Source organism: Mycteria americana, chromosome 1 (assembly GCF_035582795.1).
Source record: "Mycteria americana isolate JAX WOST 10 ecotype Jacksonville Zoo and Gardens chromosome 1, USCA_MyAme_1.0, whole genome shotgun sequence".
Classification (NCBI taxonomy): Eukaryota; Metazoa; Chordata; class Aves; order Ciconiiformes; family Ciconiidae; genus Mycteria; species Mycteria americana.
This window is the reverse complement of record NC_134365.1, coordinates 135,747,784-135,771,062: the sequence shown is the minus strand read 5'-3', so window position 1 is coordinate 135,771,062 and position 23,279 is coordinate 135,747,784. Positions and strand designations below refer to the sequence as shown.

The 23,279-nt window shown below is 39.5% G+C and overlaps 1 protein-coding gene across 4 annotated transcripts in view; it reads right to left on the bottom strand.

Moving 5' to 3' along the window:
* Positions 1-23,279, bottom strand: part of SH3KBP1 (SH3 domain containing kinase binding protein 1) — a 234,139-nt gene that overhangs the window by 130,906 nt on the left and 79,954 nt on the right. For all 4 annotated transcript variants that reach the window (XM_075521489.1, XM_075521479.1, XM_075521461.1 and 1 more), the window contains one exon: positions 21,851-21,974. In XM_075521489.1, coding sequence (XP_075377604.1) covers positions 21,851-21,974 — 124 coding nt within the window. The remainder of the gene's footprint in view (positions 1-21,850; positions 21,975-23,279) is intronic.

Genomic DNA, 23,279 nt, shown 5'->3' with positions numbered 1-23,279 from the left:
GGCATGTAGGCAGCATTCTTCTCCCTTATGACTATGCCTTCAGTTCATTTCGTTCAACTTTCACTGCATTTGCATGTCATTTCACTGCTGAAGAACACCTGGAATTGGGCAGGATTGTTGGCAGAATAGTTAAGATGATCAAAAGACTTGTTGCCAAAAGACAACTGTGTTTTTATATACAGAACACCCAGAGCACTTAAATAATAGTTACAATCTCTTCCAATAGCTTGTTAGTCACTACTTGATCTCTGTTGCTGCATTTATCACAAATAACTAACCTCTGGTTCCAGTACTGAGATTCCCATTTGTCTACTCCAGAGGCCTAATTTTGTCATAACAACCAACATAATTAAATGGTAGTAACACGGGAAAGATTTGCAAGTATAGTTAGATATTTAGGCACCTAAAAGGCTTACTTCACTCTAAAAGATCCCTGCTTCTACATCTTTCAAGCACTCTTTAAAATCTCTTCCACAGTTAAATTTTTAACACAAGCACTGGTGTTGTTGCAAATAAGTATCCAAGGCCAACAGCAGCAAACTGCGTGATGGAATATGTTATAATCCTGAGCTGCATTAAAAAAAAAAAGACAGAAAAAAAAGAGGAATTGTTCAGCATTAAGGAAGAGCCAAAAAGGGCTTCCGAATACTTGCCTTCTGAGAAGCAAAAAGGGAAAGTCACTCAAAGTTAAGGCAGATTCAGTCAGGAGAGCAGGGAACAGGAACTGTTCCAGCATAAATGGAAAACCGAAAACATGGCACATCTTACAACCTCAAGAAAAGATACCAGTACAAAGTGATACAATAATTGGCCCCTATGTGCTCAACCCAAACACTGTTGCTCACACCTATATACAATACCCTACCTCCCCAGCTTTTTCTCGCTGCTCCCTTATTATTCTGTTTCCTTGCATGACAAAAAAAAACCCTGAAATCCTGCAGGGATGCATTTTTGTCTCTACAGTAATGAAATGAAGTGATTTAAAAAAAACAAGAACACCTGGATATGTTTTGCGGATATGCTCTATGTTTATGAAGGCAGAAAAATTATGGGACTGAGTCTGTGTGATTGGTGTACCAATCATGCTGCTTAAAAATGTCAATACAATAAAACAGTCTTCTGTAACTTCTTCTGCATAACTAAAGGCAGGCACTATTAAAGTATGAAAAAATAAATACACACAACTTTTCATAATATACTCCTGGCACTTCGTTACCCATAAGATTTACAATTACTAAAAAATTTTCCAGCAACATATTTCCTGTTCTGTATTCCTTAATATTACTCAATATACAGATTAAGACAGTAGGATAACATAGTCGTAGGTTTAACCTTATATTCCAGCTGTGTATATGGTCACAGATATGCATACTCAGTCTACAATTCTCTTCCATCAGTTTGGAAGAACCTGTATAAAAATGCTTCTCATTTAAGTACTATGCATATGTAAGCCTCTGAAAACCTTGCTGCCATCTCAGCCATTCATGACTTCACCTGTACTTTCATGTATATTACACAAAATGCAATAGTCAAACGTTGTAATTGCTTCATCAGTCACCAGAAGCATTGCTATGTCTCAATATGGTATTTGCATTTGTGTAGAGAGCCCCAAGTACATACACCAGTGCCATCACACACCTCTTCAAATGTTGAAGCTACGATACTGGAAGTTGGTCTTACCCAAGGGAGCTTCTTGACATAGAGTGGAAAGGGACACAGGAAAGCACATGACCACAAAAGCAATTGAAACAAGACATGGTCACGAGGAAGGCAGCTGTCAATGACTCCCTCAGTACTAAGGGTTCAACACTTTTGAAAGCCCTTGTATTATGTGCTGTACCTGACTACTTCAGGTACAAATATCTGCTAAAATCTTGCTTTAAAAGCAGCTTTTTCTGGTTAATCTTTGATGCTGCTTGGAGAAGAGGAACAGGAGAAGTATGCAGCTTCCATAGGCAGCCCTTGCATGACAGAGGAATTTCAACCTACTTCCCCCGGCCGCCTCTCAGTCACGCCTTGTGTTCACATGTATCCCCGCAGCACAGCTGCAGCCACAGACAACTTCCACTTCCAGGCTAATGCTCGTATTTGTCCTCAGGGCTAATATTATTTTGTATGTTATGAACAGCAGCACTATGTTTGCTTACAGAGCTACTATGAGCTACACTATATCCTGAGACAGTCATCTGTAAATATTAAATCATCTACTAATATCAGTCTAAATATCTTCACAAAAAGCAGCACCTGGGAACTAATATGAACCCTGGCTGTTTTTATAGTGTGTGCTGCTTGCATTATTGAAAACCAGAGTAAGGAAATTCAGTAATACAGAAAGCTTTATTTAAGCGTAGAAGAAATCTCTACCAATACCTAAGATGAAAAAATAACAAAAGAAAATCTAGGCCTCCATATCTCAGACAAAATTTTATATCAAGCACCACACAAAAGATACTTGATATCTTTGTGCTGCAAGGAAAGATTAATATAAATATATGTAAAGCTTTGCGTAATTCACTATCTTTTGCCTTTGAAGATAGATGCTGAAGCATGCAAAACATCTGATAACTGACTTGCCTCTCAGGTAGTTCATACTTTTTTTATTTACAGAAATATCCCTGTAAATAACTTAGTACTTAAGTCAGTCTTTTTTTTTTTTTGAGTAAATTACATTTCTTTGTCTGCTCTTATATCACTTACCTTGTTGCTTTATTATTTTGCAGTGTTCACAGATGTTCGATATCTTAAAAGCCACTAAGAAAGCTGAAGCCTGCACTGAAACTCCAATTTAAACAACTTTTCATAAAGACAAAGAGAGTATTTATACTTAGAAAAGAGTGTGGTAAGGTAGGATGATGACTCAGTAGCAACAGGCAAAAGCAAACACAGCACTGTTCCATCTCCTTTTTCAACAAATCGAGTTTAACCTGAAGCTGGGATGACAACAAATCTGATGACCATTTGGCCTTCACTGTGAGACTACACACGCTCTTGCAAATCAATTTGCAATGGATGTGTATGCATGTAAAAGACCTCTGAACTCCAAACAGCTTAGTGAACAAAGCCAAATTTGTATGTGGAAATAGAGGAAGACAGAGCCACAGAGCCTATCTAACTGAAGACCACCTCTCCAGTACAGAACATAGCACTTCATGGCAACACGTTTGCTTGCAGACAAACCCAGAGTGACTATGCAAACATGGTCCCTTCTTTTACAGTACGTAGTATTGGCAGCCGCTGCAGAACTGCCAGCCCTTCAGTTTTCACTTCAGTTAGCACAGAGATCCACATGAATGATAAAATATTCACCAACGTATCTAGCCTTTTTCCTAAAGTGGGAGTACATAAATACCCCCTTTCTGAGTCAGACTAATTACTTCACATCTCATTCTGCTTCCAGTATTTTAAATGCAGTGTGCTCTCGATGTAGAAACCCACAAAGAATACACTATCATGTTTGTTTTGGGTTGCAAAAGTTTTCTTGTAACAAGCCTCAGGTTAAAGTATTCTTTGGCATCTTCAATACAGACCTGATGGGAGTTAGCAATCCCTGAAGAGATTAGCATATTAAGGCAAGAACCTCACCCTAGTGAATAGTGACTGCAGAGAAATGGCCCGCTACTGAAGCTGAAAATACAGGCTGTTCTGAATTAACTTTGAAAGATTTCATACAGTTAAGGAAGAGAAGTGTCCTTTGAAATTTGTTCTCACCAATGATCACAAAGTTCTGCAAAAAGCACTATATTTGATGTATAGCACAACAGACAATCAGTCTTCATGTTTCCCCATGCCCAGCTGACTTGCCTGTAACCAAAGGCTGAGTCACAACGAACAAAACAGATTATAGTCCAAATACAGAAGAACTGCTTCTCCTCATTGAAAGCCTCATTGAACCAAAATGTTTGTGAGCAAAGTCATTCATTGATATAAGAACTTTTCTAGATTTTGAGATCCAACAGGTGATAAAATATAAGAAACAAAATATTTAGACTATCAGAATACTGTCTTGGCTGCCCATTGTCTTGTGTTATTTTCCTGTGAATTCATAATCTTTAAGACATCTGTTATCTCAAGCTGGCAAAGAAAAGAATCTCAAGGAGGAGGCAAGCAAATGAATCATTTATCATCTGCCCTCTCTCCTCCTGACTGCTTCTCTGCTGATTTCAAATGATACAGGAACAGTTTATTTATAAAAGGCACCATTGGTATCTTCTAATTTTGAACACACATTAACTGTTTCCTTCTACTCATGCAACCTGTCCCCATTTCCAGGGCTGTATTTACCTCTTAGTTACCTTGCACATATTCAGATTTCTCATTGTTTTAATCTTTGGTCTACATACATATATCCTTTGTTTTAAATGACTACTGTGTGATGAAAGTGAGACATAAAGGACTAATAGCATGATCACCCAAAGAAGTTTTTCAAGACAGGCCATTGAAAATGAAATTGCTCCAGTGCTGTCCAGCATGGGAGCTACGTGGTGTTAAAAGAAATACATATAAGCCTCCAAAAGCTTCTCTGTTTAAAGCTGCCCGTTAAAGGATGCAATGCATTACTGGGACCAGCTGACCGCATGACAGTTACCTGAGCCACCTATGCTAGAGATGCTGCTCTAAGAGAGCACTGGCAAGAGAGGCAGACACACTTGAGCAGTGCTTGACACTGCATTATAACAATACCTCTTTGACCTTCCAGTCTTTCGGAATTGGGTAATGGACTCTATGGCCAACATTTACTCGTGTTTGCTTTTTCAGCTGCGCTCTCACCGAATGAACAATACATTCCCTTCAGCCTTTCCTGACATCCTCTTATCCTGTCCACATTTACCTTTTTCTTCCATGTACAATGACACTTGATAGAGCACTCCCCCCTCCAAAAAGTCTTTGTAAATATAGAGTAGTAAGTTTGCATTTTAAGAAACTAGCCTGAGACATGGTGTGGCTTCATTCTGCAATAACTTATGACTTGTGCCTTGAGCATTCAAGACTACAAGCTCCTGTCTGTACAGCATCTTGCTATGTGGCCAGCAACCAGAAAAGTAGGAAAGCAGGGATTTCACTGGACCAGGATGTCTAGCTGTTAATGGAATATAACTAATATGTTTCTTACTTTTTTTTTTTTTTTTTTAACTGGGCGGGTGGTCAAACACTGGCACGGGTTGCCCAGAGAGGTTGTGGAGTCTCCATCCTTGGAGATATTCAAAACCCAACTGGCATAATCCTGGGCAACTGGCTCTAGCTGACCCTGCTTGAGCAGGGGGTTGACCTAGACCATCTCCAGAGGTGCCTTCCAACCTCAACTAGGCTGTCACTCTATTTTAAGGCTACCCTTTAAATGCCCTATGCCCCATGATTTTGTATTATTTCTCTGTTATTAATCTTCCTCGTCTACAACTCGATTGCTAAAATCCAACCAAGCTGCTCTGAGGCACTCTTCCTCCTGTGAGTCAGCTTCTGACAGGTGAAGGTGCTGAGAGCAAAGTATATTATTACAACTAGGTGTGAGCTGTCAGCAAACCCACAGAAACTTGATTTCATATATTTGATGCTTTTCCTTGTTTACAAACCTCATGTTAGTACAACCCATCCTCCTGCTCACCAGGCTGAACTGAACTCCCTTAGGATCTTATCTGCAGTAACTGCCACTTGGGATCAGACAGCAAATGCTAGAACTGCAGACTATAAGGACTGGCATCTCACCAGGGAGCTGCAGACAGCCTCTCTTTAGCACTTTTCGTTCCTCTCTTGCTTGTTAACTGGTAAGACTTCCATTTAGGTAACTGAAATACAAGGGGAAATGAAGCCTTCACCATTATAGCAAAAAACACTCCAGAGCTACTGTTTGTTTATTTTAATTCTTAACCTCAAAGAGAAATCAGGAAGATAAACTTCTGCATTTTTGCTCCTCTTTGTATTTTGACAAAGGTGGCATAGGCTGAGTGAAAAAAAGAATTGTTTTGTGTGCTTAGAAATAGGCAAAACTTTTATGTATATGTGCATATTATTAAATTATTTAATCTTTGTATGAGGAACAGGGCATCCAAAAGCCTCTAAAAGTTGTTTCATAAGCAGCAGAATTAATGAAGCTTGGAGAACCATGGATTTTCCTCAAGTGCCTTCTAATCACCTCAACCTCTACCCGCCCCCAATACCCCTTGCCCCAGCTTCCACTTGTATTCCTATACCTGCACAGCTGGGAAAGTGATAGTAGATGCTAGGACTACTACAGAGCAACACAACTACTGACTGACTGGCCAGCACACCTATGTGACTTGGCCACTGGCTGCTGCCACTCCAAATGGAGGTTTTCATTCAGTTAGGAGCACTAGTTTGTGTCATATTCTTCTATTCAGCTTTCAGTTTAAAAGAACTATTATGTTCCTATAAATGCATTAAAGACCTCTACTCTTCTGTCAACTCTAGCTGGTACTGTCCAGAGGGTTCAAAAAAATCAAGGGGGAGAGGGCAAATGAACAGATGCTCTCAGACAAGATTTGTTCCATTAGGAAACTGGAATAAAACTCCTTGTAGCAAAGGCATCCAGATTGTCACAGGACGACGCTCTCTTTGCTATATGATTACAATATCACTCTCCTCCCTCATATGCAAACCAATATTTGAGCCCAGCTCCTTTGCACTAAACTAAGAAAGGGGGTTGGAGCATATGCCAGTCACTTGCTGCAGATGGCTTCCCTGGAGTGGCACCTGGAATAGCAACACTGGGGCTATGTTCCCCATCTCCCTGAACGCTGTCTGCCTCCTGGGAACTGCAGTTACCCCCTTCATCAAGGGTAGACAGCTTGAATGGGGAAGTAAACTTCTTACCTCTTTCTTCCTTTACGTGGGCCTGTAGGGCAAATAGCCATCTTCTCAGAACACAGGGATGTTAGCAGAACCAATTTTACACTTTAAATAAATTTGATTCAGAAAATGACATCAGAACCTTCACATTCTGAAATGAGTTTTGTAATAGGTTTCCTATAGGACCTGAAAAAGGAAGTTTTCATGAAGATATATGGCATCTATGAAGAATCTATTTATGACAAATTTGTCTTATTCTCTGCAAGGACTCAGTTAAATTTTTATTTCAAAAGCAGTTCTATGTACCACACTACATTTTGGGTGTTAAGAACTAGACAAGAAGAGTAAGGAAGAAAATAAAATCCTCATAGCTTTCTGTACTGTATGCAAATTAGTTGTCTCCTTTCCCTGAATTTATTAAAAAAATATATTCTTCAGTGTAGTAGTAGTAGTTTCTCTATGTTAGGTCCAGTATTTATACTGAAAAGCTTAGGTGGAAATCTAATGTAATCTTTAATACCTTACATAATGAGATAGCTACTAAAGAGCTGTCTCCTTTACACCGGGGATTGCAACGGCCAGAAAGTGTCCACTCCCACATTAAATATCCTTTGGTCCCAAAGATGCTGTAGCTTGCAGTATGTTTCTAAATAAACTTCAAATAACCGCTTGAGCAGTGTGCCACGTTTGCATTAAGCAATGAATTTCACAACGCAGATGGTGGGTAAGCCCCAGAACACAGCAAAGGCAGATAGTTCCGACAAACTTACACGCTGGCTTTGAATCACTCTGCCCCCTTCCAGACATGGTCAGTTCACACCTGTATCCCCAGTTTTTTGGCACAGAACCTCCTACAAACTGACTGCAGAACATGTGCTTGTTGGATTTTGTGTCTTTATACTAAAAGCTTGTCTGCCTTTTAATTTCCGTAATTCTATCTTCTACACGTGGCATGGTAACTTCCCATAAAAAATTCAGAATAGTAAGTGATTAACAAATTAAACATTCTGTCTCCTAGTCAAGGGATCTATTTCCAACCATCTTTCTAATGATCTTCACTTACCTTGTACTTTCAGCTTTTTGCTAGTTTTCAGTGGGTTTTAAATTAGACACTGGAAGATTTCTATACAGAAACAACCCAGTCTTACTACATTGTACCAAATGCCAGCTTCTAAGCTGTACATAACTTCCCGTCAAAGACCTCTGTTGCTTTGCTTGCTGCAAGTCCCTCATCCAGTAGCTAAACCAGATTTCCCCCCTCCATAATACATCTGGGCACGTGATACTTGCGTGACTCTTCACCCTTCACCTTGCATGACTCTTCACAGCTTTGGCTCTGCCTCTAGGGTCACAACCATTTCCGCTTCTGACAACGTGCTGTGAGTAGTGATGAATTCATGCCAGTTCTGATCTGTGCTAGGATGAAACTTCCTGCCAAATTAATGAATTCCTGGAATCCAGTTGCACGGCTCTCCTAACTCTATCCAAGGATGCAACTGCACCCAAGATCCCCTACTGAACCTGCCACCAAACCTTTCCTTAATACTTATCTTTTTTCTCCACAGCAGCATTCACACACACTACTCCTATTCCCATGTCTTAGCACTGGGCCACCTCCACAAACTGTCACCAGGATGCTGGCTAAGACTCCTTAATGCTATGTTAATCAACATGCTAGAGCTCTCCATGCTGAACTGAGCAATTTCTTCTAGTTTACTGTCCCTCTCTTTTTTTGTTCTGTTTTCCTTAAACAAGAATTTTCCAGACTTCTGATGTCAGGCAAGGCAAGCAGGCTGGTTTCATACCTTGCCATCTTGGTAGCCTTTTTGATGGCATCTGTACACCCGTCACTACTTGTCTGCTCACCCTCTCCTTCTGAATCATACAGTCTATGACAAAACTATTGTGTCAGCTGTTATGCTGATGCATTTGTGCAATAGTATTACCTTTATTTGTGAAAATAAAAGTAATAAAAAAGTGCTCAAAATGCACTTTGTGCATTTGAAAGCACTTCATCAGGTTTACTATTCTTCTGGCACTATCAGTTTCCATTTTTTTAGTGGGTTTTTCATACAATGCATAGGAGAATGTCAATTTGCATAGAAATAAAAATGTAAGTGGAGGACTACTCAAGCTGACAGGGCAAGTGAGGTACACATTAAAAGAAACTCCTTCAACTTTAAATAATTTTAAAAAATAATCTGTCTAGGTTTAAAGTTTGTAATGTCTCAACATCTTTTTTAGTTTTGCTGGGATAAACACTATCTTTTCCTAAAAATAGCTGTCAAGTTCCTCTTGTCTGTTCCATTACACTTGCTACATGAATGAGAAGTTACTTCCTCAAAGTTAAAAGCTGTGAATAAACAGGCCTCTGGTTCAAGTCAGCTGCATCTGTAATGAAATCCATCTCCAAAACAGTTCTGTGGTCACAAGGTGAAGATCGGGGAGGGGAGAAGGGTTCTATATAAGAAGAATTCTGTGTATAACTGCAATGCTGGTTTTTTGGGACACAGACGAAGCCATATACCTCCCCAACACAACAGAAAAGTGAAGAGCAACATTGACCATTCAAACTGACAAGACAGCATGTCTGTTTTCTTTAGTAGTTGTTTTAATCGAATGACCATGAACCATCCTTGAAATAGTTTGACAAACCATCACTCTCTCAAAGCACTTTTAGAACAATTCTCATCTGCAACCAAATAAAAGGCAGCACTGCTGCTCCCTCTGCTTCTCCCAGCTCCTGCAACACTCCTTGCCGTCCTGTCAGATCAAGTGCTCGTGCAGCAGTGTAAAGAGGTACACAGTGAACTGACCCGCTATTAAAAACAACCCCTGCATTTTTCTTGCTAGTTTAATGTTAACCTCGATCATTCTCCTCATCCGGCCCACCATGCAGCCAAACGTCTGTACAGGAACATGGGAAGAAGAAAAACAGGAAAGATGGCTCTTTTTTTGGTGGCGGTGCTAGCTTAACATGTTTCTGAAATGACAGCCTCAGGCTAACCTTTCAACATTTATTACTTTTATTTTCCACTACTCTATTTGCTCAATAGCTGCCAGGCATGTGAGTGAATCTTTTGGTTCTCCTTAGGTCACTGGAGCTTTTTTTTGTTTAAATCATTTCCTGGACACTTCCTGACCTCTTATGAATTCCCAGAAGTAACCATGACCCGTGTAATTTAGGATAACACTATGCTGAGTCAGTAGTCTAACAGAGAATTCCTAGGCCTGAAAAAATACTAAGTCTTATGATCTTAGTTGCAAAATGAAGCAATAATGGCTGACAACGCATCTTGCAGCTTTTGCAGAGCTAGATATCAGACTATATAGATCAAGGACATCTGGAATCTGGCAGGAGTCTAACAGAAGACTACACAAGGTATACATGGCACTAAGTGAAGTAGGGAAATAAAAAAATACAGCATTTAAAGTTATTTAAAATGAATGGAATATCTGGTGGTAATGACTGAAGCTTGTGTGAGGGTACTTTAACTGGTTATTTTACCACTGAAATATCCACAATGAATGTATGACAGAGGATGATAGCCAACAGGAAAATACATGACCTAGTGTAAAAACGAGCTGCTTAAATGTATATGATGGCTTAAATTCAAGCTACTGGACAGCTGGGACGCTAGTGTATCCTGTTTGATCACTAAACACAGCATTATCCCTGTCATTTACTGAGCACACTACTCAAGAAACCTGAGCAATGAATACAGTGCCAGGCTGAGCACTGTACAGGTACAAAGCTGACAAAATCTGGTCCCTAGAGAAAACAGTATCAGAAACAGATTCTGGAACAGCCAAGTATTGCTGGGGGGGAAGCAGATGTATCCTTGGCTGCCACGGATGGCCTGGGGTCCTCCTTGCAGGTGCCACTGCTCTCTGGAATAGTCTGTGGAGTAGAGGGGTGGATTTGTGAAGATGCAGCCACAGCAGATGCTATAGTAACAGCTAAACCCATGAGGGGCTTCACTGGGGTGATGCAGCCCAGGCAGAGGACCATGCTAGTAGCACTACACCCCCTCTGACTTCAAAACTCATTCTCAGCTAATTTGGGCATCTGCAGGGAGCCACTTCTCACCATGAGGACCTCTGCCCAGCCTCCGCTTCAGTTTCTAAATACAGTCGGCGCTGAAGTTAGGAAGTAACAGCTCTTGCTGTGTGACAGATAATAATAATCTTTCCTATTGCAATCTTGCGCTTGGGGCCAAGAATCAGCAATCAGCCACTTGTCAGCACTTCCACGTTTCACTCCCTTGTCAAGCACAACCACCCTACCAATCAGCTTGGAAACTAACCATCATCAGCAACATGCTTTGAATTTTTAAAGCAGATGATATTACAAATTAACACCAAGCAAGAAACAGACACAACCATGTATTTATAATTGAAAAGGGGATGCAGAAAGATATAGAATAGGAACTACTGCAAACTACTGGTGCATCTTAACTGTGAAACAACATTAGAAAGCAGCAAGATAACCATAAAAAAATATGGTAAACAGTAAAATACATCACAACGCACCACTAACAACAGCACAACTTTCCATGCTGTGAGCACCTTGATAATGGTGGAGTAGACTGTAAGGGAGGAAATTCTGTGTCGTGGTTTAGCCCCAGCCGGCAGCTAAGCACCACGCAGTCGCTCGCTCACTCCCCCTCGGTGGGATGGGGGAGAGAATCGGAAGAGCAAAAGTAAGAAAACTTGAGGGTTGAGATAAAAACAGTTTAATAGGGAAAGCAAAAGCCGCGCACGCAAGCAAAGCAAAGCAAGGAATTCATTCACTACTTCCCATGGTCAGGCAGGTGTTCAGCCATCTCCAGGAAAGCAGGGCTCCATCACGCGTAATGGTTACTTGGGAAGACAAACGCCATCACTCCAAATGTCCCCCCCTTCCTTCTTCTTCCCCAGCTTTATATACTGAGCATGATGTCATGTGGTATGGAATAGCCCTTTGGTCAGTTTGGATCAACTATCCTGGCTGTCCCCTCCCAGCTTCTTCTGTACCTGGCAGAGCACGGGAAGCTGAAAAGTCCTTGACTAGTACAGCAGCAACTAAAACATTTCTGTATTATCAACACTGTCCTCAGCACAAATCCAAAACATAGTCCCATACCAGCCGCTACGAAGAAAATTAACTCTGTCTCAGCTGAAACCAGGACATTCTGAAATAAGATAAAACATGCATGAAGTATTAAATGAATAAAATCTAGGAAATTTCATGCCAGTGGAAACAATATACTTTTGTGGGCATAGTATCTTGTTACTCGAGTCACTGCACCTACATAATATAGGAATCTGAAGACTGAAAGACTACATAGCTAATAATCCTACTCAGAATAATCCAAACCATGCATTATCAACACTGTCCGATACCTCTATCTGTTTTTCCAATCTAGTTATAGCAAAGCAAACTTCCCTAACTTCAGGGGCTTTTAACCAGATGAATCAATGTATTTCACACTGCGTGTGAAAAATAATTAAAATGAATGCAGTGACAAGTTCATTCCAGGCATGTCACTTTATCAGAAGAAAGTTTTTAAAGCCTGTATCAATTCCTGGAAGTAAAATGTTTCATAGAATCTATCACAGATCATAAAACAGCACAAACAATGTGCCTTACAGGCAATACTTTCATATAGTTTCTTGTCATTTGTAGCCAACAGCAAAGCTTTGCTTAAAGCACTCTAGATGTTGCATACATGCACACAGGAAAGGGAGTAGGGCAAGAGAACAGGTGAAAAATACCTGTGCAAAGCACATTCAGAGTTAAATCCCCCCCACAAACACACACTCCTAACCAAACCCCAGACTGGTAGCTGGTTCACAGAGGTGCCCCCCACTGCGTACTTCTAAGCAGAACTCTCTGCTCAGCTCTCCTAAACCACCAAGGCAGTGATGACCCTTCCTACCACCAGCGACAGTTCATTTTTGCTGTGTACATTCTTGCCCCTGTCTGCAGAAGTTTATCCCAACTTGGGCTTATAAATATCATTCCATCAGAAGAGGAAGCTCTTGAATAATGACTGTAGTTTCCTTCTGGTCCAAGTAGGCACAAATCAAAAAGTTTCCTGCACTGAAGGGATTCAACAGCAGCGGAACAAGTCACTCTATCCCAATGCAGAGAGCACAAGTATGGAGCTGGTTTTAAAAAATACAATCATACAAAAGAGTACAAAGACATAGGTTTACATTAAACTTTCATATACACCCAAAAATCTTCTTTACAGAGGGGTGCTTACTGGGTTAAGAACAAATTCTCAGACCAATCATTTATACAAATTATTTAGGTCTTCAATTCATGTCACATGACACTGCAATTTGAAGGAGACCCAAGGGAGCTGTTGACAGGCACTGCTTCTCACCTACAAACCCAGAAATCATTCAAAGGTTTTTATGGTTGTCACAGGAGCCAGAAACCTCCAACTGCCTCAGTACGCTGATTAGTGCCGCAACTTACCATAGCACGGCTGGCTCTTTTCACTACCTACATGTGATGGGGGAAAGATGTCAACAGACGCACAGCCCTGATTCCAGCCCAGCAGGGAAGGTTAATGCCAGTTCCCTGTCCCCATAAAAGCAACACAGCACCATCCCAGCTACCATCCAAGCAAGCAAAGGTAAAGCAGCACTGAACTAAGGACCTGCCTGTCAGTGCGAGAACACACTTAGATGGGCATGTTTAACTCAGCAGTTACAAATTCATCAAGATTAACTCCAGGAAAGACAAGACAAGGATTCTTGACCCAGTTTAAAGTACACTGGCAAAGTTTCAGAGCTCATGGAAAAGACATTAGCTTGCACAGTCAAAGTATACTCTCTTGACCCCAAATTTTCATTCCAGATAGGGTTATGGTTTATATTCCACGACAGTATCTCTGCATTGCTCCTTTGCTTTCATTGTCTCTAGCATGGAATAGGAAGTCTGACTCTCTTCTATCACAGCTGCCAGATATGAGGTGTAGATATCCCAAGCTAGGCACTGGGAAACGTACAGTGACCCCAATGACTCACTCCAAAGCTCAGTTTCAGGTGAACCACCCTGCTCGTCTTCTGCCATTCCTTAATCACAGAAAGTTGTGAGGGCAGACAGGGAAGAAAGGTTGGTCTGCTAATTTTCAAATCAAGTTAGCTGGTTTTGAAAATTTCACACCACCTAGATGAAAGGCTAAAGGAGATAGACACAGACAGCTACAGTCAGGAGGCAGAAGGTCAGGGACAGACCTCAAAGGCAGCTGGGCCTTGCTAGGTGCCAAGTGATTTATCCTACAGCAGTGAGAAGGAGGGAACTGCTGGCAGCAGGGAGACACTCATCTGCAGAAGCTTGTGAAAAAATAAACAGTCTCTTTTGTGACGGGGAAACTTAGTTTTAAGACAAGAGGAAGCTTCAAACTTTTGCTGTTGCTGTTACTCTAACAAGAATGGCTCCAGTATTTAGTATTATCTTATTGGTTTTGGCTTGTGTTAAAGGAGATTTCAATATAACTGCTATTAGAAAAACATTTTGCACCTGAGTTTGACAACACATTTGCTCTTCAGTAGTACCTTTTGGACAATTATCATATAATGTGATAAAAGTGAACTAGCAAATTCTAGTACAACTGTTAGAAGATATATCTGATTTCATTTCATACTTCATACATATAAAACATATTGCAAAGCTTTTAGAAAGCAAAAAAATCCTTTAACTGATTGAACAAAAATTCATAAGTGTTCACAAAAGAGAAGATGAAAGTCTGTCGACTATTCCTTCTAGTGCAGCATTATCTCTGCTTTCCCATTGATACAAATATACTTCTGGATCTACCTTTAAAAAAAAAAAACAACCAACACACCTAACTCATGTCCTCATTTGCCTCCATAACTACCTCTCTCTGTTTCATCTGTAAGCTGCTCAGAATGCCAGTCAGTGACTGCTCTCCCACATCTCTTCAGTCTATGAAAAGGTCATTTTCTATCTCTTCTCTGTCCTGGGTGTCAGCATCCAACAGTGCCTGTTAAATTTTAAACCCAACGTTGTCACAATTTTCTCCATACTGCCCTCCCAATTTCCAAACGCAGATCCAGATTTAAATCTTTCATTAAAACAAGTGTCCTCTGTCTGCAAGAAACCTGAAAATAGTTAGCCTGCTAGCAATCATCCAAATAACGCATCTTCCCTTGTATTCTTTCTTTTAGTTATGTTACCTCGTTTCATACACAGGTGTATATATAGTTAGCTCCTTGATGCAGTGGCTGTATTTTTGTTCAGTGTTTTTACAGCATGGTCCATAAATGGCATTCCTAGAGCTAAACATATGACACACCTAGGCAAACAGAAGATGCCCACAGGATAGAATTAACTCGGAATTACAGTTCAAACCAAGAGGGAGTTCTACAACTGACTTCTACAGGCTGCTCCTGCACAGAGCCTCATGATACTCACTAGGATCCAGTGGTTGGATCCAACTATGCAAAACTGCAGAAGCTACATCAGGGCTCAACATTTGTGCATTTTGCAGAGTACCAGGAAGGAGTAATTGAAAAGAAAGGGTAGGCACTTAGGATAAAAATAAGATGGGGGGCACTGCACAGTAGAAGACAGGAAAAGAAATGATCTCACTGGAATAAGCTATTGGAATATGGATAGATAATAAAACCTTAACTGAAAACCAGGGCAGCAAATGACCATAACATAGAAAAAAGTTTAGATTTTAAATATATTAGGTTGTTATTTAAATAGGAATCGTAAACAAGATCTGCTTGAAAAGAATGAGCGAGCACCCATTCCACTGTTGCCAAGAAGACAGCATTGAGATCTTTCTTTCAGACAAAAATAAAAAAAAAAAGTCAATGGTCAACAGACTAATCTCAAATGTAGAACAATGGTAACACCTATCTCTGTATTCCTGTTCTACAGAATAAGCCTATTTTAGGCAGATTTCACAGTATAGTTACAACTAGAAGAGAAACCCCAAAAGATCTAAACTCATTTTATGGCATCAGACAGATAATGCAATCATTTTAAATTGCACTGTTTTATGATTTCCCTTACTATATAAATGTATTTATATAAAAGGATATTGAGTCCAAAAGCATGGCCCCATGATGCGAGGAAGGATGTTCACACATTAGACAACTACCCCTCATCTGAACACACCTTATTCATCAGCTCTGAAATTAGCTATATTCCATGCACATTAAGCGTCCCCTCACTTTCACTATTGAGAATTATTTTTCATCAGAAGAAAAGAATCATGAAACTAAAATGCTAGAGAGAATCATCATTTTTCCATGTATCCTCTACACGTTGCATGTGTAAAATAATATACTGTTTTGAATAATCAAAAGGGAACTTTACCAAGTAGAGATCTTTCCTCTAGCATGGGACAGAGTCCTTCTCACCTGCCTCCAGAAAAAAATTGTTAAACCACTACAGATCACACACACCACACACACATACCAAGTTTCTGGCTGCCATGCACATGTCCAGCACAGATTGATGTCTTTTCCTGCCTCTCTGAACTGAAAGCAGTGCCTTTCAGTGCAGTGTAGCTTACCTGAGGATAAAAATTATCCAAGTATTTATTTTCAAGAAGCAATACTTTTAAAGGAAATGTGTACTATCCGAGACACTACTTATGCATATGCAGACATGGTATTTAAACTCAAAGAATAAATATTTTGCTGAATTCGAGTTTCCTGTGCCATTAATTTTTTAAGTCTCCTTTTGGGTTTGTGTCATATGTTGTATGCATATTTTAACCTTAATAGGCTGAGAAGTCTGTTCTTGCACATATTTGTGTAAACTGTATACTGATTATACACCAATTAGCTGATCTTAAAAAAGTAAAGGATTTTTTTTCATGCTAGCTATAATTTCTCTGAAGTTGGCAGTATTTGCAAGGAAACACCAAAGCCTGTCTGTGGAGAAGGCCTGAACATATAAACAGCAAAAAGATAATCCAACCAAAAGACAGATTAACTCCTTCAAACTTCCTGTGTTTGAAAGGAACACCAAAGCTGAGTGTACTGAGGGTCAGACACATCATCAAATACATGACTGGCACATGACAAAGGCAGCTTTTGCACTAGGTTTAGTAATAAATGATTTTATGGAGGAAATTTTGAGGTTTGCCTTTCTTTGAAAGCCCTTCTGTTGAAAAATATGACCAGAATCATAGCTTACATACATTACTTAATATAAAACTCAGAGTCAACACACTCATATGCTGAGTTGCCATCAGCTTGTCTTTTTAATAAATGGGGTGTCTTTTTGTATCCAAATAATCATAAAACTATTGAACCAAATGATGAAGCATTTTTCTTGTAAAATACTTTTCCCATTTCTCTAATATACAAAAATAGACTTAAATCTCAGGTTTGCATACAACAGACTTGTTATTTATTCATAACATAAACCTATTAAATCATCAAACCTGCTTTCACAAAACTCTCCCTTTTAGGATAGGATGCAAATTCTCTTTATTATTTAAATGTAGGGTACAAGGTAAAATAAATAATTCTCAAGAGAACTAGAAAAAACATTTCCTTGCTTTCAGTGTTTGGCTCTGATTAAGAACATGTAACACACGATGAGCTGTTCCAGATTTGCTGGCTTGAATAACCTCAATGAAGACTGCATTTACAGTTTATATAAAACAAATACATCTGGAAAGCCAATATATCTTTTCCTCAAATATGTTTACTTGTATAACAATTGTTGTTAGTTTACTTACAAAATACAGCCTATCAACTCCAGTTTTGCAATTTGGCCTATGCAAGGGGGCTCCTATTCCCAGATACACAAAATAGCACAATGAATAGGATACTTAAAAATAGGATACTCAAAAATCAGAACAAAACTATCCTAAAATAAGCCACAGTCATTTAACAGTTAAGCTCATTGCATGCAAGTTTCCGTTATGTCCCTTTATATCTGGATGAAGATCGTACTGAATTTATGACAGATCTGAAACAGTTGCACAACTTCAGATCTGTTTTTAGATTTTGAAAGTTAACTTAGCAAAGATGGAATTTCACCATGTTGGAAAAGCATTTAAAAAAAAAAAAAGATATCTTTCAGTGTTTTCCTATTCCAAGACCTGACTGTAATTTTCGTACGTTACTAAATAATAGTAACAACAGCAATAATTCCGCTTTTTTCCAACAATCTGAAAATGCTCTCAGGGAAGAAAAGGCATTCCCAACCTGTTATTACCAGGGTGCAACAATGTCAATTCTAAATAGAAAGAAGGATTTTTTAATTTATTTTTAAGTCAGCTTTACAGAAGTTTTAGAACAAGAGTTCTATATGCCAACCAAAAATTCTGGAGCAGTGAAAAGATATACTAAAAGACCCACACCTGGCCAGGAAAGGATTTTCTTGGCATATGAACTGTAGGAAGAAGCAAAAGAATGATCCCTCCCAGGTTCTGGTGAAGAATATGCAAACCAACCACAGCTGACATTCATACAGCTTCAGACACATCCTTCAGTGCCATGGCCTTTTTCCCTAGACAGGGGCTGATAATGCAGCACCTGAAGGACCCATCAAAACTAGCCTAGAACTGCTGCAGCCCTGGGAACTGTCAGGGAAAGCACAAGGACTTTATGTTTCCCTAACCTCATCTCTACGCTCGAGCAAACAGTCCTTTTTTGAGCCTTTCAGAGGGGAAGCATGAACTCACTGGAGTGCTATATTAAAATGCTGTTTCCTACATGTTAATTGCCATCGCTGCCATGCTGTAACAGATCTCAATATCTTTATGAGGCAGGTATAAACCCCGGTTTTGCCAATAGGCAGCCTGAGGCAGACACACCTGAAATACCTGGAAGTTATGAATAATTTTGGATATGCCACTGCAATAAATCAGAAAAAACCTCTGCCTATCTGAAAAAATCAATACACATTAAGATACCTGACCTTGGAAATTAAAGTGTGGTAATTTGGCCAACAGTTTAAGTGATTTAGCAAAAGTTACACAGCAGCTTTGTGACAGACCTAGAAAATAAACCCATTATTTCTTAGGTGTAGCCCTAACTTCTAGGTCATACTCACAACCCTGTAAAGAGCGGAAATACCTACAAATATTAACTCTCACAAATACATCAAAGGCAAGGGTAACACAGCTTCCTAAATTATGTCCACCACAGCAGTCATTTCTACCATATGTTTCCATTGGGACACTAGTATTTGTGGTCAGCAAGAAACATCAAAGCATGAGAAATGTTCTGTTTTTACTGCCCCCAGTGAAAAGCAGACAAAATCAAATCTTTCCATCTTCTCCTCATCTTTATAACAAAAACCTGAATGATTCACGGATGGTGACCTACAGCTAGTAATGCCACAATCAGTTGTTCCTAGATTTCATCTGTAATCCAAAAAAGTAATGTCCATTACTTATTTGATGAAACAAGCCTTTACAAGAGGCATTTCAATTTACAATGATTTTATTATAAGAACCCCTAATTTCAATACAGTGCTTAAAAATAATTAGCATGAACAAACAAGATATAAAGTTGGATCCTAAACATCTTTTTAAATAGAAATCCATTCTTTTCCTCTTAGCTACTTAGATGTTTCTTACAAATAATTTAGCTATTTTCCTTGAATACCACTGCTGGACACTTGTCAATATTCCTCAAGGAAAAATTCTCTACAAGCCAAAAGCTCAAGAGGCCAAGATTCTTCTGCTCAAAATGTAAATGCCTGCTAAAGTGCTGCCGCTTAAATTAGGCCAACCAAGTTAAGTAGTAAAACTATGCAACTTAACAGCACAGCAGTAGAAAAGCACTTATCATCATCTTGGTAATAGAAAAAATGCACCAGCACAGAATGCTTCACTCCCACATCACTGGATCTGCTCTGAAGTTCCAAGCAGCAAGATTACATTGCCCAAGCAAATAAATAATACTGCCTACTGTTTTCACTGCTGAACAGTGGCTAAAGACCTTTAGATGCATCCCTTTCTTCCTCACTTCCTAACAACAAGGAGAAAAAAAAAAAAAGTACCCTCTTTCAGATCAGGTCACATTCTGTGATCAGTAAACAGATTGAGGTAGGGTTTAATAAAAATCACAGCACAAGAACACTTAAAGAAAGTAATCCCCGTGGCATCTAGGGCTCCCTCTTCAGTAAAATATTGCAACACTTTCCACAAGATTTGCCACATAGATCTTAGAAGACTCTTTATTACTGAACACAACAGTAACTATTTGCTCAGCTGTCCTCACTTAAACAAGGCTACTTTGGCACCATGCTCAAACCAACCCCCCAAAAAAAGAGGGGACGCTCTCTTGGCCTTTTTATGCTCTATGCATCTTTAGCTGTACTGCTAGAGTACGGCATGCTGCAACTGCTTGCTCTGCAGCAATGCAAACAGCTGTGGAGAAGCAGCCAAAATGAAAAATTTACTAACCCTGATACTATGTAGAGGTAGCCATGAGAAGTGCAATCCCCACCAATGAAATCCAACGCAATAACGTCCTAATATGAAATCTGCTATTTCCAAACCAAACCCCTTCCTCAAGCTACAGATCTTCGTGTCAGTCTTTGCTTCTCTCCTTTCAATAAATACGAAGTTTTGTATGCTCCAGCTATAGACAGAAAAAGAGAAGTTCTTTATCTCCTGAATTCTTTAAAGCTTCTGAGCCAGAGGGAAGAAAGAGGAGGAGAAAGCCTGTGCTCTAAGTATCATATTTGGAGTGTTATCCCCTTGTGACTGAACCGAATCTCTGCATCTGCCACAGCTATTAGCCTTCTCCAAATAGCAGCTGAAGCAATATGGAACAGACTCGGTCCCTAGATAATTTCCCAACTACTCATATGGTTCTGTATAGCAGCCATGAAAAAGAATAATTCTTGGTAATTTAATTCTGCTGTTGCTTGAAAAACCTATGACCCAAAGCAGAAATGTTGGACGTGTCTCCAGATTCAAGATGACATTGCAAACTCAAAAGACAAAGCTTTCTGAGATTTATTTCCAATTTTTTCTTTCAGAGGACATCAATCCTTGCAAAAGAGGTAGAGATTACTCCCCCTCACATTTTAAAGGAAGTTATACATTTTGCAGAAATTATTAAATCTTCCTCACTTGCAGTTGCAAACTTCAGGTTTAAGACCTCTAGTCAAACTGCAGCTCAAATACAGTATTTGCTGATAATATGGAAGAGAAAATTTCCATATGCATAGTCCTAATAGTATAGAAGACATGCCAAAATGGAAATTACATTACAGCAATGATTAATGACAGCAGCTTAATCTGTGTAAGACAGCAAGCAAGAAACTGTCCAGTGAATTCTCCAGGAAAAAATACAGCCCATCTCTTGCACATAGCCAATTGTTCTCCCACAAACAAATGGGAGCATAAACATAACCTAAAGAAAAATCCAGCACTTGTATTGCTAATTTTTTGTTTTGTTCTAATATTTCTGAGAGCAGGACTCGGAGCTAGGGAAAGATACAGAAGATCTGGAGGCTTTCATTTTAGCAACTCAAAACCCTACATAGGAATCTTGCATTGGGAATCAAGCCAGACATGAAGAGCACACATTCCAGTCTGAAACAGAAGACAGTGATAGACACTTCCCAGGAAACTAATGCGTTAAGCTTTATGTTTTCCACTTTTTTTTTTCTTCTTTTTTTTTTAAAGTTCTCTGTCAGTAATCAGTCTCTGTCCCAGATAGAACATGAATACGTGAATGTGGACTGACATCACTGTGCAAAAGCCTCCATATATGCAAGCTGTCACTTCCTTACTTTAATAAGCTTTAGTAATCTCCTTATACAGCTTTCCTTAATTAAATGTATCTAGGAAGGATTTCTTTAAGAAGAAAGGGATGTCTGTGCAAATTAATGTGGAAATATTAGACATAATACATGCATCCATATGCCAGTCTAAGAGGACAATGAAATTTTAAATTTTTTTTTTTTAATTATTCCTGATATGCCTTTACAGTTAAATATACTCTAGCTTCATTTCTAGAAACAAGGAAGGTTTACATTTTGTTCTTTTAAAGGTCTGAATTTAATCTGCATTTAAGCTTCCATATACTATACCTTTTTTGTTGGTTCTAATAATTGTCTCAGACAACAGTAAAGGGCTTCCATTGGAAACTTCATTTATAGGCTTCTCTGGTGGTTTGTTGGCAGTATTTTCTTTCTTCATGTCCTTCTTTATTTCCTGCAGAAGAAAAGGCAGGTGGAGAGGGAGAAGAAAAAGAAGAAACAGTTAAAAAAAGGTATTACAGAATATTCTAAATCTCAAGCTCCCAAGTTTCTTAAAACTTCTATATATACACCCCTACCTATTCTAATGCTACCTCAAAGACTCTTTATAAGTTGAAATGCCACAAAATGAAAGTCATTTTTGGTAACTCTTCCAACGGATACCATTTTTTTTTGTTTTTAAAAGAGATTAATTCCTTATTTATGTGTGAAAATTGTAGGACAGCTTTGCAAATTTCTTACTAAAGATCACCAAAGCTGAAAGGTGGTGGTGGTGGGGAGACTTCTCAGTTTATCCATCAATTAGCTGTATATTTGACACACAGGGCAGAACCGGGTACAGTGCTCCTGATGTAAAGGCAGCTAAGTCTGCTTCCCCTCTGTCGAGAAGCCCACAGAAACAACCACCATAGCAGGAAGAAAAATATTAACTAGGAAAATATGACAAATGTTACCATAATTGGTAGAAGCATATAGAGAGCCTGCTGTCAGAGCCGTTGCTAACACTAACACATTTTGCAGCTGACTACCTTTTAAGGTGATCAACTTCTTTGGCAGCACACAGAAAAAATATATATGGTGGAGTTTCATGAAAGTAAACCCACAGAAAACAGCTTCCCAAGACTTCACAGTTAGTGCTGGAGAAGATGCACAATACCTCTCTATCGGCTTCTTAGGCAGACTTCAAAGGCCTAACTGCTTCGTTGTCTATACCTACTTTGCCAAAGCATCCAAAATACCATAGCCTTTCATATATCTTATCTTGAAACACCACTGAGGTAGACAAGTAGCATTACCTCCACTTTATAGACAGGTAACTGATGCACTAAAGAGGGTAAACCGCTTGCTTATAACCCAGTACCAAAAAATAAGGAAAAAATAAGTTAAGTTTTGGCTCCAAGCTTTGTCCTAGGTCAGGATCACAGAGCCACTCAGGCTGGGAGGGACCTCAGGAGGTCTCTACTCCAATCTCCGGCTCAAAGCCGGGCCACCTCTAGGGTCAGACCAGGCTGTTCAAGGCTGTTTGCCTAGTTGGGTCTTGAAAACCTCCAAGGGCAGAGACCATACAAGCTCTTGATGAGCAATCTGCTCCGCTGCTCGACTGCCCTTATAGTGACAAAAATGTTCCTTATACCCAGCCTGAAACTTCAAGTCCCATCTGCTCTCTCCTGTCCTCCCCACTGTGAAGGGCCTGGCTCTGTCTTCTGGATAACTTCCTTGTATGTATTGGAAGGTCCCCCCAAAGCCATTTCTTCTCCAG